The sequence below is a fragment of the Arachis hypogaea genome, chromosome 12, assembly GCF_003086295.3.
Source record: "Arachis hypogaea cultivar Tifrunner chromosome 12, arahy.Tifrunner.gnm2.J5K5, whole genome shotgun sequence".
NCBI lineage: Eukaryota > Viridiplantae > Streptophyta > Magnoliopsida > Fabales > Fabaceae > Arachis > Arachis hypogaea.
In genome coordinates, this window is record NC_092047.1 from 2,850,595 (window position 1) to 2,864,888 (window position 14,294).

At 34.7% G+C, this 14,294-nt stretch overlaps 2 protein-coding genes across 19 annotated transcripts in view; one reads left to right on the forward strand and one right to left on the reverse strand.

Annotated features, from left to right (window-relative positions):
- The window catches only part of LOC112726345 (putative disease resistance RPP13-like protein 1), a 28,947-nt gene extending 21,151 nt beyond the window's left edge, over window positions 1-7,796 (forward strand). For 2 of the 18 annotated variants that reach the window (XM_072210052.1, XM_072210048.1), the window contains 2 exons: window positions 6,080-6,171; window positions 6,636-6,796. Coding sequence is in view for 12 of the 18 variants with exons in the window: in XM_025775695.3 (XP_025631480.1) it covers window positions 1,411-5,091 (3,681 nt within the window). In the remaining 6 variants the exon portion in view is untranslated. Of the gene's footprint in view, window positions 1-1,232; window positions 5,110-5,719; window positions 5,768-5,858; window positions 5,943-6,079; window positions 6,172-6,635; window positions 6,797-7,006; window positions 7,120-7,179; window positions 7,300-7,395 lie in introns of those variants that run through there. The other 16 variants (XM_025775695.3, XM_072210063.1, XM_072210065.1 and 13 more) reach the window with 16 other exon arrangements.
- A 2,333-nt stretch (window positions 7,797-10,129) lies between these two features.
- On the reverse strand, window positions 10,130-13,028 carry LOC112729078 (probable serine/threonine-protein kinase At1g01540). The gene is made up of 7 exons (XM_072210069.1): window positions 12,128-13,028; window positions 11,643-11,747; window positions 11,433-11,555; window positions 11,177-11,347; window positions 10,937-11,066; window positions 10,600-10,809; window positions 10,130-10,479 (listed from the first exon to the last, which is right to left on the reverse strand). The coding sequence occupies exons 3-7, from the start codon at window positions 11,552-11,554 to the stop codon at window positions 10,321-10,323; spliced, it is 792 nt and encodes a 263-aa protein (XP_072066170.1). The 5' UTR covers window position 11,555; window positions 11,643-11,747; window positions 12,128-13,028; the 3' UTR covers window positions 10,130-10,320.
- Window positions 13,029-14,294: the final 1,266 nt, after the last annotated feature.

Below are 14,294 nucleotides of genomic sequence, written 5' to 3' on the forward strand. Positions count from 1 at the left end.
TGAAATGGACGCGGACCACCTCTGCACCTGGTATTCTGAACTATAATTGGACAGTGATCGGACAGGCCTCTCAATCCACCTTTTAACCAAACCTCTGAGAACTCCTCCATCCATTCTACACTCACAAGAACTCTATCAATACGACTACAAGAGTAGCCTCTAAACCATGTATATTTGCGATCATTCAAAGGCAAATCCACTAACTGCATATCTTGAACCCAGCTCTTAAAATCTTCTGCTGATGCTGTTAATCTGTTCTGACCTTTCCTCTCTTCAACATGTATAACTTCATTAAAGTCACCCATGTAACATATCGGGACTTGACATAAGCCAGCTATAAAGCTCAGTTCCTCCCACACAACAAGTTTATCCGCTCTAGTATGAGCACCATATACCAAACAGAAAGCACAACGAAAATCATTTTTCAAAAGGACTCCTTCAACACATAACCATCTTTCCCCTTTGTAACAATTATTCATTCTGAACAGCATGACGTTCCACATCAACAGTAGACCCCCCGATGCGCCTTCTGATCCTACAAACTCCCACCCCACAGCATCGCTCTCCCAAAGCTTTTTATTCACTTATTCGCTACTATGATTGAGACCTATTTTGAATATAACTTAATAATGTAATTTTTTTTTTGAAGTTAGGAGTGAGACTCAAACTCAATATTTTTAAATAAAGATAGAAAGACTATGCTATTTTAATAATAGCTAGTTGGCAATTTTTTAAAATTAATTATGAAACTTTTGTTTTGTATGATTTTGTTAAAAAAATACCAATAAAAAATTAGCTACTAAATTAATTATTATATATTTATATATATTTATATATTTTATTTTATAAATTTTTAATTTATATTTTAAATTTCAATATTTATTCTATATAGATAGCATGATCAAATTTTATAATATTTTTAAAAAGGAGGTAAACTGTTTTTTTTTTTTAAAAATAAAGCAACTCTACATCAAAACTAAATCATAATTTCATTTAGATATATATTGTTTTCTTTAATATATTATTTTGTCTAAACAGATAGTAATTATTAAGAATTCAAATTTAAAATAAATTTTTTTAATATAAGAATTTTGGTAACATAAGCATTAAAAACATATTTTAAAAATATCACAAAAAATATTTTTTAAAATTTATTAAAAAGATTTTTTATATTTTTAATACATTAAATATATCAAAAATTTAAATCCTCTTAAAATATATCTTTAAGATACAAGATAACTAACTTGAAAATAAAAATACTTGTAACTCTAAATTGAGTCCTGAACACATTCGCTCTCATTCTTACTTTACACTTTTGAGACTCAAATTCCTGAGTTCAGTTACAAACTTGTGAGCATTGTTACTCTCATTCTAATCTGCAGAATACTCTTACTTTTCCTTGATATCACCATGAACAAAGTGGGTGAAGCTTTTCTGTCTGGTTTCATCACTGTTCTCCTGGAGAGGTTCATTTCAGCTGAGACTTACAACTTGGTGGTGGGGAAGAAGCTTGGCCCTGAATTGGTGAGAAGGCTGAAGACTGCTCTCTTGGCTGCTGAAGCTCTGGTTGCTGACGCTGAGCAGAAGCAGTTTGGTAACCAATTGGTGAAGAAGTGGCTGGATGATCTGAGGGATGCTGTCTACAAGGCTGATGACTTGCTGGACCGTTTCTGCATCAAAGCTGCAACTCAGAAGAAGGTAGGAACTTTCTTGCCTAGCTTCCTCAATTTTGAAGAAAGGCAGATGGTCAATGAGATAGAAGAGGTTGTTAGAACCATTGAAGATCTTGAGAGATGCAAAGAAAGCCTTGGCCTTGAAAAGATTCCCACTGGTAGCTCCTCATGGAGAGTTCCATCCACTTCTCTTGCAAGAGGGAACGTGTATGGCAGGGAGGATGACCAGAAGGCCTTAGTCCAGATGCTGAATGACAACAAAGAGCATCACCTCTCTGTGATCTCTATTGTTGGCATTGGTGGGGTTGGTAAAACAACTTTAGCCCAATGGCTGTACAACAGTGAAGAGGAGTTCATGAAGGGATTTGATCTGAAGGCATGGGTTTGCGTTTCAGAGAAGTTTGAAGTTGTTGAGACTACAAGGAATGTCATAAAGCAGATCCATGGAGGTACTTGTAGTCTCGATGATTTCAATTCACTTCAAAATGCTTTGAAAGAAGAATTGTCCAATAAGAAGTTCTTTATTGTTCTTGATGATGTTTGGAGTAATGATCAACATCAATGGAGAAATTTTATAACCCCTTTTCAATACGGGGCTAAGGGAAGTACTATTCTTCTCACTACTCGTACGGAAAATGTTGGTTTAGTTGCTCAAACAAATTATCAACCTCTCATCCTCAATACGTTGTCAGAAGATCAATGTTGGTCGGTGTTTGCATCTAGTGCATCTTTTCCAGAATCAAATGGGAGCCCTGCACTTGAAGAAATAGGCAAAAAAATAGCTAAGAAGTGTGATGGTCTGCCATTAGCAGCAGAAACACTTGGTTCCTTGTGCAGAAACCATGACGCTGAGGAGTGGGGGGAAATATTAAAGAGTGATATTTGGGAGTTTTCTACGAATGACAGTAAGATAATTCCAGCATTATTAATAAGCTACTATCATCTCCCTCCATATTTGAAACGTTGTTTTGTTTATTGTTCATTGTTTCCCAAAGATTATACATTTGTGAAAGAGGAATTAATCTTGTTGTGGATGGCAGAAGATCTATTACGGGTATCAAATAGAAGAGAGACTTTAGAAGAAGTTGGTAGCAAATATTTTGACGATTTAGCTTCTAGATTATTTTTTAAAGAGCATCAACATAACCATCATTACTATTTTGTGATGCATGATCTCTTACATGACTTGGCAATATTCCTTGCTGGAGATTTCTACTGTAGATTATCAGAACTTGGTGAAGAAGAGGAGTTGGGGAGTTTGACTCGTCATTTGTCATTTGGAAAATTGAATCGTTCAGTCTCAAAAAATGTTAATTCCATCGCTACATTCGAATCTTTGAGGACATCCTTGTATGTCAATGATTTGTTTAGCATGGAAAGCGTAGCATCAAAACTTAAATACTTGAGAGTTTTATCCCTTGGAAAACTTGATGTGGTGCCTAATTCAATAGGAGAATTGATCCATCTGCGCTACTTGGACCTCTCTGGGACTGATATTAAGACATTGCCAGAGTCTTTGTGCAACTTGTCTAATTTGCAAACACTGAAATTGTATTATTGTTTTCAGCTAACTACGCTGCCTAGTGGTTTGCATAATCTTGTGAGTTTACGGCATCTTGATATTAGAGGAACTTCTTTGGAAGAAATGCCCGGAAAAATGAGCAAATTGAATCAATTGCTCGTTTTAAGTTCCTTTGTAGTTGGCAAGCACGAAGACAATGGAATCCAGGAGTTAGGAGGGCTGGAAAATCTTCATGGATCCCTTGAGATTAAGAAGTTGGAGAATATTGTTGATGTGGAACAAGCAGAGAGTGCAAAGATAATGGATAAGAAGCACATTGATGCATTATGCTTGGAATGGTCTTCAGGCGAAGATATGGTTTCAGACACACAAAGAGAAAAAGTCATGCTCGATAACTTGCAACCACACAATGGGTTGAAAGAGTTGAGAATCAAGGGATACAAGGGTACAATATTTCCAGATTGGTTGGGGCGCTGTTCCTACAACAATATGACAAGTGTATGTCTAGAGTGTTGCAAGAATTGCTGCATGCTGCCTTCACTTGGACAGCTGCCATCTCTTAAGTCCCTCTACATTGAAGGTTTGGATGAGCTGAGGAGTATTGGGGAGGAGTTTTACAAGAATGAAGGAGATCATCATTCTTCGCATATTGCACCGTTTCGCTCACTGGAGACTTTGGTATTTTATAACATGGCATGTTGGGAGGTGTGGCACGTATCTGAGTCGGAAACTTTTCCTCAACTTAGGGAGCTTGAAATAAGAAATTGCCCAATGTTGAAGGAAGAGATGCTTAATCAGGTATTCTTCAGAATCGTTTCTTCTTTGTCGGATGTTTCCAAAGTGCGCAAACTACATATAGACGGCAATGTTATAAAACACAACGAGGCCATGAATTTTGACGGGGATAGTTTATCAGTTAGGGGATGTGAATCTGTGAGGGAGTCTGCATTAAAGGCAATGATGAGCATGAACCATCTAAATTGCCTGCAAGAAATGGACATCTCAGGGTGTTCCTCTCATGTATCCTTTCCGGGCAATTGTTTTCCCAAATCTTTGCAAAAGCTGGAAATCCGGAGGTGTAGTAAACTAGAATTTCCAGAGCAACAGCAGCAGAAGTATGATTTGGTAGAGCTACAAATAGAATACAGCTGTGATTCACTGACCTCGTTGTCGTTGGATGTCTTTCCCAATCTCAAGAATCTCAAGATAGAAGGGTGTAGGAATCTGGAATCAGTGTCAATGTCAGAGGCACCACACGCTGCTCTTCAACGTGTCTCCATTTTTTGGTGCTCCAAATTAGTGTCATTTGCAGGAGAAGGACTGGCTGCACCCAACTTGACTCATCTTGAAATCAGCTTATGCTTAGAGTTGGAGGTAAACATGAAGAATCTACTCCCAAGTCTACAGTCTCTCAAGATATATGGTTGCTCAGACATGTGCAGGTTGGCAGAGGGTGATTTGCCGCCTAACTTGAAATCACTTGCAGTGGGAATTCACGAGCAACAAATGAGGGATCTATCATGGATGGCCAACTTGCATGCCCTCACTCATCTAATAATTGAAGGTTATTACTGCCACAACATAAAGTCATACCCAGAGGTGGGTTCGCTGCCTCACCTTCCCTCCCTTACCACTCTTTATATTAAATACTTTGAGAATCTGGAGACATTGGAGTGCAACGAGCTTCTCCGCCTCACCTCCCTTCAACAATTAAACATTTATAACTGTTCAAAGCTGGAGAATATGGAAGGAGAAAAGCTGCCTCCCTCTCTCTTGCTACTTCAAATTAAACATTGTGGTTTGCTGGAAGAACACTGCAAGAACAAGCATCAACTAATCTGGCCCAAAATTTCCCACATTCCCACCATTGAAGTGAACTTCAAACAAATTGTCTGAACAGAGATTTCTGAGCAGGTAATTCTCTAATCTTCATGATTCACACAAGCTACCACAATTAAATTCACACATGCACAAGTCATACCAAAAAAATGATAGCTTGATTTGTGGAAAGAAAACAGTTAAACAATGGTGTTTTTTCTTTGCCTAATCTTTATGTTTATGCTTAGGGCTTATTTGGGTGAGCTTTTAAGAAAAGATCTTTTTCCGAGTTATCTTTTTTTAAAAGATCTTATAGAAAAGTAAAAGTAATTTTATGTTTGGATATCTAATGTAAAAAGGTCTTTTTATTAATCAATTATGTTTGGGTATAACAATATAAAAGTACTTTTTGTTTATTTATTACATGAAAAACATCTTTTTTTAAGGAAAAAAGATCTTTTAAAAAAAGATGTAAATTACAGCTTCTCAAAAAAGATCTTTTTTTGATTTTACTAGTGCTTTTACTTTTACTACTAGAAATTTGCCAAACACGTTAAAAAATAAAAAAAGATCTTTTTTTTAACAAAATAATAGCGTCCAAACATGCACTTAACCAAATTCATTGTACATATCAAATTAAATACGGCTATTAAAATCGTTTCCGATATTGAAAATGTACTTGTTTCTAATCCTTTTTTTTTATCAGAGTTACCTATCGTGCTAGAAGAATCAAGGTAAAAGGAATCAGCATGAGGTATATAAGCTTTCAAAATAAAAGGATCAAATTATTGCTGTATAATCTTTTCTAACAGTAACTATTTCTTCCTTGTCTTGCTTGTATACAGAGATAGACTGTCCAACGTGCTATCTGAAATCATTGGTAACATATTGTACCATATCTAGCCTTATCATCAGCAAGAACTAGAAGAGTAAGTTGGGATTTATGCCTTCAACTGCTTGCTGGATTTGTAACTCTTTAAGTTGAATAGATGGAGAGTTATTCATATTATTATACACTCATCTAATGCCTTGTATAATTTCTTTTGAACACGCTATCGATAACCAGTTTTCCCAAGGTGAACTCGATTTAGCTAATGTCGTTAAAAGGTCAAGTTGCGCATCAGACAACAATTTCATCTCTATCAACTTCACTAATTGGTGAGTATCAATCTTTTTTTCTTGAAATTATTATTTTTAAATAAACTAGAATATAGGCATACCATGAATTTAGCCAATGGTCTTTATCCTGGTATGTGCAGTTTGGCCATATATTAAGCTACTTAAGATTCTGTTCTGAAATGTCTATATTGAAAATCTTTTCTTTCTAACTTGTAATATTATGGAAATTAAATTATACTTGTTGATCACTTTATTTTTCTCTCTAACTGCATTTAACTTCTTCTTTGCAATTTCACTTTTTGGTGGCATTTATGTTTGTTAAATATCATTTCACTGCTGATCCTAAAATCAAAACAATGATCCAACATTACTGCAGTATTATGCATTTCAGAAAAAAAGTGTAGAAAATAAAAAGAACTGAAAGACTATAGAATGATAACTGTGTGTTTGGTTTTTCTGATGACAAACTCTTAGTCTTGAAATGTTATTAATTTGTGTATTAGTGTGTCAGGAGAAAGCCTTTGAGCTCTGCATGAGATACATTGGGGAATAAGCAGCAATACAGAAACATGGGAATACCCTTGCTGTCACTTGAGCAGAGAAGGTCAAATATTCTGAAACCGAAACAGTGTGAATTGCAGAAAAGGAGAAGGAAACTTGAAAGGTAAAATGTTGTGGATAGTTAGCTGCAATTGTCAATACGATGCACATATGAAGAGGCTTGATTGAGTATGATTAAGTTGTCCCTTTTAGCACATAATCTTTATATAAATTCAAACCATATTTACATTACATTCATTCAATCAAAAGAAGTAATTTCTGTTTTAGCTTCAGGTAGTATAGTTACTCTATTCCTCTCTGCAATTTACTTCAGGTTGGAGAATATGGCAGGAGAAAAGTTGATGGATCTAGAGGTATTGATATTTGAAGAAGAAGAGTTGCAGCTTAACCCTTTATGAAGGTAGCATAAACTTGATGGATCTAGAGGTATTGATATTTGAAGCTCCTCTATCTCATATCATTTCTTATGGATACCAACTCAAATAGATTTTCCAGGGGCATCAAGAGATAGATAACTGCTATGCTGGAGGATTTGCTTTGTTTCTGGTTTCAACCATTAAAATGTGCATTAGGCAGCTTCTGTGGCAATTGCAACTTGGTGAGCATGTAAGTACATTTGTCAAAATTTTGCATTGCAGTATATTATTTTGATGTCAATCTTTTCTCAAGCTGAATTTGTCCCTTTTGGTTCTGTTTTTGAAGCTAAAAAGGAATGCAACAATGTTGAAAACATCATTGTGTATTTATCAAGCAGGTTCTTATCATAGTCCTTCAACTTTGAGGTGTGATCGCTATCCATATTCTCTAGCCAAAAAGTTCGTAAACAACCGCTGTCTATTGTATCATTGATTTCACCATTTAGTTTATGTGGTCATGTTCTTGGACAAGAGTTCTGCATGTATGATTTGTAGTGCTTGTAAGTTTTGAGACTTGCTTGTAGCTTTATTTGGAAAATAGTGAATATTTTTAGCTTCCCGTGGGTTTTTTTCCCTCTCACATTGAGAGGTTTTTTCCCACGTTAAAATTTGGTGTTCTGTTGTTCTGTCTTCTCTTCAATTATTTGCTGGTATTGATGCTTCCATATTATGCCTTTGACAGGTTTAGTTTATTCCCACCATGAATGATCATTTTACAATGTTAAATATCTTGCCTATGAAAATTATATTGAGGTGCATTCTATATAACTAGTAGCTTAATGTTTCTCTCTCCTTTTTTTTATAAGAGAAAGAAAAGAATTAAAGAAAACTAAAAGCAATTCAATTTGACTGTACTAAACTCAGGAATATTGAAAATAATGCACCAACTATTAATTATCTTAAAAGGTTTTCATAGGTGTATACAAGAACTACTCTCTTCCTTGAATAAATGAAAGAGAAGAATCATCCTCTTCCAAAAGGAAATTCAGTTCATTAGAAAAAAACCATTTAAAATTCTTTAAACAAGAATTTGGTTGGCTGATCAAGATCCAACTCCAAGAGTGACAATAAAACTTTTTAAAAAAAAAATGTATAAAAAAAAAATATTGGTTCCCCCTTTCCCCCTAAATCATGGTAGAGGGGAACAACAATATTAGAAAATTGCTAAAAAGTAAAAGCATACAAGTTGTATGATAGAATTACTCTACGTAGTATGTTAAAAAGTTATTATTATAAGTTGATAAAAATAATTGAAAAAAATCAATATCACTTGATAATTCTCAAATGAGATATATTTTTAGACGTAATAATAATAAGGTGAACTCTACCATACCCTCTCTAAAATAAAGGATAAATTACCCCTTGTGACATATATAGTCATTATTGATAAATTATCTTTTCATCAGAACACCAAGATTTACTTTATCTTCTTTTTCTTTATGTTTCCCTTGAAATTTAATAACAGTGTCATTTTCATCATCTCCACCAAATATACCTCTTCCCTAATTTAAAAAAAAAAACTAATGCATTGGTGAGAGCATATTAAACTATTATATTGTCACAAAATATTAAATTATTATTCAGATAACAATAAGACAAAATGGAATAAGTATTTTAATATTCACATTCGCCTCAAATATTAATTAATTATTTTATTATTCATGCCATTAATTATGTACAAGAATTTTAATTATGGCGCAAATTCATATCTGTCATATAAACCCATATCTTCTTGCTTCTCTCCGAACGTAATATCTTCTAATACGAAAAGAAATTTTAGAAAGAAGAAAGCTGAAAAATTGATAGTTGTGCTCATTGAAATTGGAGATTAAAAACGTAAGAACAAGTTCAAAATCCTAACTTAATTGATTGAAAATGGTGATTCAATTTGAAAGGAATTATAATTTTAAAATTGGAGAAGAAGAAGTATATTTGGTGGGGATGATGAAAATGACATTGTTATCAAGTATCAAGAGAAACATAGCGTCAATTGAAAAGAAAAGAGAAGATAACGTGAATCTTGACTCTGATAGAAAGATAATTATCGATAATCACTATATATATTACAAGGGATAATTTATCCTTTATTTTAGAGAGGGTATGATAAAATTCACCTAATAATAATAAATATGAGAAAAATATTTATTCTTGGATTAAGGAACAACCTTATTTTAGAGATGCAAGGCAATTAATGTCAATCACCAGAGTGAAAAGCTGTATAAGCCTAAAGAGAGTGGTTTAGACATTAAATCATAACTAACTAACTAAACGTTGAATAAGGCAGCAAGAGACAAAGAAAAAGGATGTCCCAAAAAGACATTCATGATCAAGCTACCAATTAGTGCCGATTGTCTGGCTTCTAAGGACAAATTGGCAAATTCTGGAGTGGCAAGTTTTGCATTGATTGTGGATCCTAATTCTCTAAATGATCAAATAACGATCCACTTTCTTACTTAAATTGCTTGTTCCACCATTTGAGCAATCATAGCCAAAATGACAAAAAAAGTTACAGCTACATTTAATATTTGATTAGCCAGCCAGCAAGACCAATTCCAACAAGCATCCAACTATGAATTAGGCAATGATGATGATGATGCAGTGATATTTCTTCTATCAAGATAGCTGGATGGTAGGCCTAGCATTAATGATAGTGTATAATATTCATTTTTCTTGTTCTTCATGTGTATTTAACTATTTATTTACCACTTTTTTTGTATAAAATGACTCATATTCGATATTCGATCCAAGTTACATAGCAATAGAATGATGAGTACATAATAAATACATAAAGAATAAAATAAAGACAAAACAAAAATCATACAAACTTTACTCTGGGTCTAGTGCTCATAACAATTACACTCACAAAATGACAAGCACTTAATTTATGATGGGGCCATAAGTTATGATGGACCAGAATGAGACAAAGGTAGTTTGATACTACAGTTTGAACAACTTAAAAATATTAATACTTTTTATTCAACACTTGAGCTACTTTTGTCTTATAAAGCAGAAGGACATCAAAAATTTGATTTTTAGTAATAATGAATATGAGTATACAATGAATCCTAAATTGTGGTGGGAGAGGAAATTATGCAGCAAAAAATACACTCATTGCATGTTGTCCAGATTGAAGTAGAAATTAATATAGGCAAACTACTAAAACCAAAAATAATAAATACATAGCTACATTTACCATTTAACAACTATCATCTCAATCTAGTGGGATGGGCAAGATTTTACTACTATTATCAACTTCACTTTGATCAGTGATCTCTCCACCTATTCGCTTTCTATCTCTGCTAGAGTCCTTTTGCTCATGATGATGATAATTGCGATGGGATCGCGACGATTCTCCTCCGGTCCTCCGCTCCTACAAGAAAGAATGATAAAGTAGTGATAAATGAGAATCAGATTATAGCAATGCTGAATCATCTTGTTTTTGCTCTCCAGTTATGTATAATGCAGAGTTCAAGAAAGGGAAAGAACATACATCACGGAATAGGATGTCGTCGGCCTCAAGCATGTGGATTATGTGTCCGATTTTAGGTCTCTTTGTGGCATCAGGATCAACACATTTAAGAGCAACCAACAGAGCAAGCTTAAGAGCCTTTGAAGACGGCTTTTCAGGAAGGTTCGGATCGATGAGTTCCTCTGATTTTCTATTGCCAACCATAGTTTTCAACCACTCAATTAAATTAACCTGCAAATATACCAAATTCTAGTTAAGAAAACAGAAAAAGAGAGAAAATAATCAGCATAGAACAGTTTAAGAAGATTAAAAGATTTAAAACCAAAACTGTATGCTATTATTGGTTATAGCCTCTAACCTCTCCTTGGGGTTTACTATAATCAACGGGACTTCTTCGGGTAATTATTTCCATAATAAGTATCCCAAAGCTATAAACATCACTCTTCTCAGTCAGCATTCCAGTGCATGCATACTCCGGTGCAACATAACTACAGAACAAGAAAAGAGAGAACATGAACTTTGAAGCCTAAAATATTTGAGTATAGAAAGTGAAACTAACTGATAAGAAAGGGAAACTGTTTGGTTAACTCATACTAACCCAAATGTCCCCATCACTCGGGTTGTGACATAGCTATGATCAGAACAGAGAAGCTTAGCGAGCCCAAAGTCAGAAACCTTTGGGTTCCATTGGCGATCAAGGAGTATATTGCTTGATTTCACGTCTCGGTGGACAACTTTTGGTTCAAGCCCCTCATGAAGATAAGCCAATCTGAAAAACACACATTACTGTCAACAAAACATTTCATGCAACAACATGCGAAGCACTTCAAGCAGATTAAGATCATGATCCCTACCCTTTCGCCGTTCCCAAGATGATGTTCATCCGGATATCCCAAGTCAGAGGGCTTACAGAATCAACATCCCCATGCAGCCACTGGTCCAGATTCCCATTGTCAACATATTCATACACAAGCATCCTGAGAAACATATCAATACTTAAAATCTTACTAGTCTTGAACTTTTTAGCTTTAATTTTTTCCAAATGAAATGTCAAGAGTTAATACCTGTATGCGCCCTCAACACAGTATCCAAGCAATCTAACAAGATTCTTGTGCCGCACACGACCAATAGCTTCTACTTCTACCCTAAATTCTCTCTCAGCTTGTCCCCTAAAATGAGTCAAACATTAGGTGCTTACTTATATACAAGAGTAAGACCAGAGAACCTTCATTATATTGAAAAGAGTAAACAATCAAGAAAAAAAATCCAGAATATGACACTGCAAAACTTTTGAGAAGCAACAACAACAAAGAAACACAGTTGTGAACTTGTGATTCTTTTCTTCACATCAGTGGTAAGTCATGCTACCTTGAAATCAAATTATTAAGAAAATAAGTCCAAAAGAAGAAAGAGAAACATTGTATTTCATGTTCCTTCCTCTTGATTCAAAATTTCGAAGGCCTATAACTTCTTCACCATCTGCAACCAAATTGAAAAATCCCGAAGACACTAAGTACACAAATTTACTACGGCCAACCATGAAACATACCAAGTGTATTGATGATTACGAAACAGAATACACCAACCAAGTAAATGAACCAGGATGGAGCAACTGCCAAAATTTGTTGCAGAATAAACTTTAGAAGAAGTTGGTGCTGAGTGTTTTGATGAACTAACTTCCAGATTATTTTTCACAAAGATTGAAGGTCATGACGATTCTTTTGTGATGCACGATCTGTTGCATGGCTTGGCAATATACCTTGCTGGAGGTTTCTATTGCAACTTAGAAGATCTTGAAGAGGAGGAGATAAGGATTCAGACTCGGCATTTGTGTGCAAGTTCACGTTATTGTAGCACAAAACTTTATAATTCTCGTTCTAAAGTAGAATCTTTGAGGACATTATTATTGTTTAATGACCAAATCTGGCATCATGAATTCAACATTGAAACGGCAATATGTGAGATATTATCAAAGTGTAAATACTTGAGAGCTTTATCCTTTGATGAACTCAATGTGTTGCCTAATTCAATAGGAGAATTGATCCATCTGCAACTTGAATCTCTCTGTGACAAGTATTGAGGTACTACCAGAATCGTTGTGCAACTTGATAATCTACAAACATTAATATTGTATCATTGTACTGAGTTGACCATAATGCCTAGTGGCATGCATAATCTTGTGAATTTACTGCTCCTTGATATTAGGGAAACTTGCTTGCAAGAAATGCCTAGAGGAATAAGCAAATTGAAACACTTGCGTATTTTAGATTACTTTGTGGTGGGCAAGCATGAAGATAATGGAATCCAGGAGTTAGGAGTGCTCTCAAATCTTCAAGGCTCATTTGAGATTAGGAAGTTGGAGAATGCTGCTGGTGCCAAAGAAGCAAAGAGAGCAAGGATGATGGATAAGATTCACATTGATGGATTAAGCTTGGAATGGTCTTCAGGTGCTGATATGGTTTCATTATCAAACACACAAAATGAAATAAAAATTCTGGAAAACTTGCAACCGCAAAATGGCTTGAAAATGTAGGGAATCAAGGGATACAAGGGTACAATATTTCCAGATTGGTTGCGCATTCTTCTTACCAAAACTTGACAATTGTAGGTCTGTTGTATTGCAAGAATTGCTGCAAGCTGCCTTCACTTGGAGAGCTGCTTCTCTTAATGTCCTGTACATTCAAGGTTTCGATCAATCTAGAGTGTTGGCATGGAGTTTTACAAGAACAAAGGCCATCATTCTTCTTCGTATATTACACCGTTTCCCTCACTTGAAACATTGGTGTTTGAGGATATGGCAAGTTGGGAGGAGTGGCACTTACCTGACTCAAACTTTTCCTCAGCTCAGGAAGCTTGAAATAAGAGATTGCCCAATGTTATAACTATATTTTGATTATCTTGCATTAATAGATTCTGCTGCATACTTAAGATACTTAACTATATTCATATTGCACAGTCAATTGTGATATTATTTAAAGAGACTGGCTATTATGATTTTATTGAGCAAGAAAGTTTTTTGATGGTATTTGATTCAATCGCCTTCTCAATACTATCAGTTGTTTTCTAAGTTGGAATATCCGTAAGCTAATGAAGTCCTTTAGTGAATAAATAATAGAGTAAAACCCCTCACCCGTCCCTAACCATTTATGAAATTGACCTAGCGCCCCCTCACGATTGGAAATTAACAACGCGGTCCTTAACCATTCTCTCTATGTGACCAAAAGGACCCTCTTACCGGTACTTTCGATTAAGAGGGTCCTTTCAGTCACACAAAGAGAATGGATAAGGACCGTGTTGTTATTTTCTAATAGTGAGGGGACCGGGGAGGGATTTTACTTAAAATTAAAAAATAAATAAAAAAAGCATTGTTTTAAGTTTTGCATCTAATGCATTCTGTCATATTTTACATGTGAACGGAGAGCAAACAACGTCAAACTTAATAGATAGCACGAAATCATTAACAACGAGACTTAACACAAAAGTGATAATTATTTGGGTTGATTAAGCATTATTATGTCTTGGATTTAGGGTTTTAAGAACGACATGTATGTTCTATATTGTTGAACCTAAAAAAAAAGTTAGTTCAAGATTATTAATCCATACACCTTTTTTCTAGAAAAATTAAACTGCTTTTCTTATTAGTGAAATTAAATTCATCAGCCATAATTTTAATAGTAGGGTTACACGTAGAGACTAACTATTCTTTTTAGATTTTT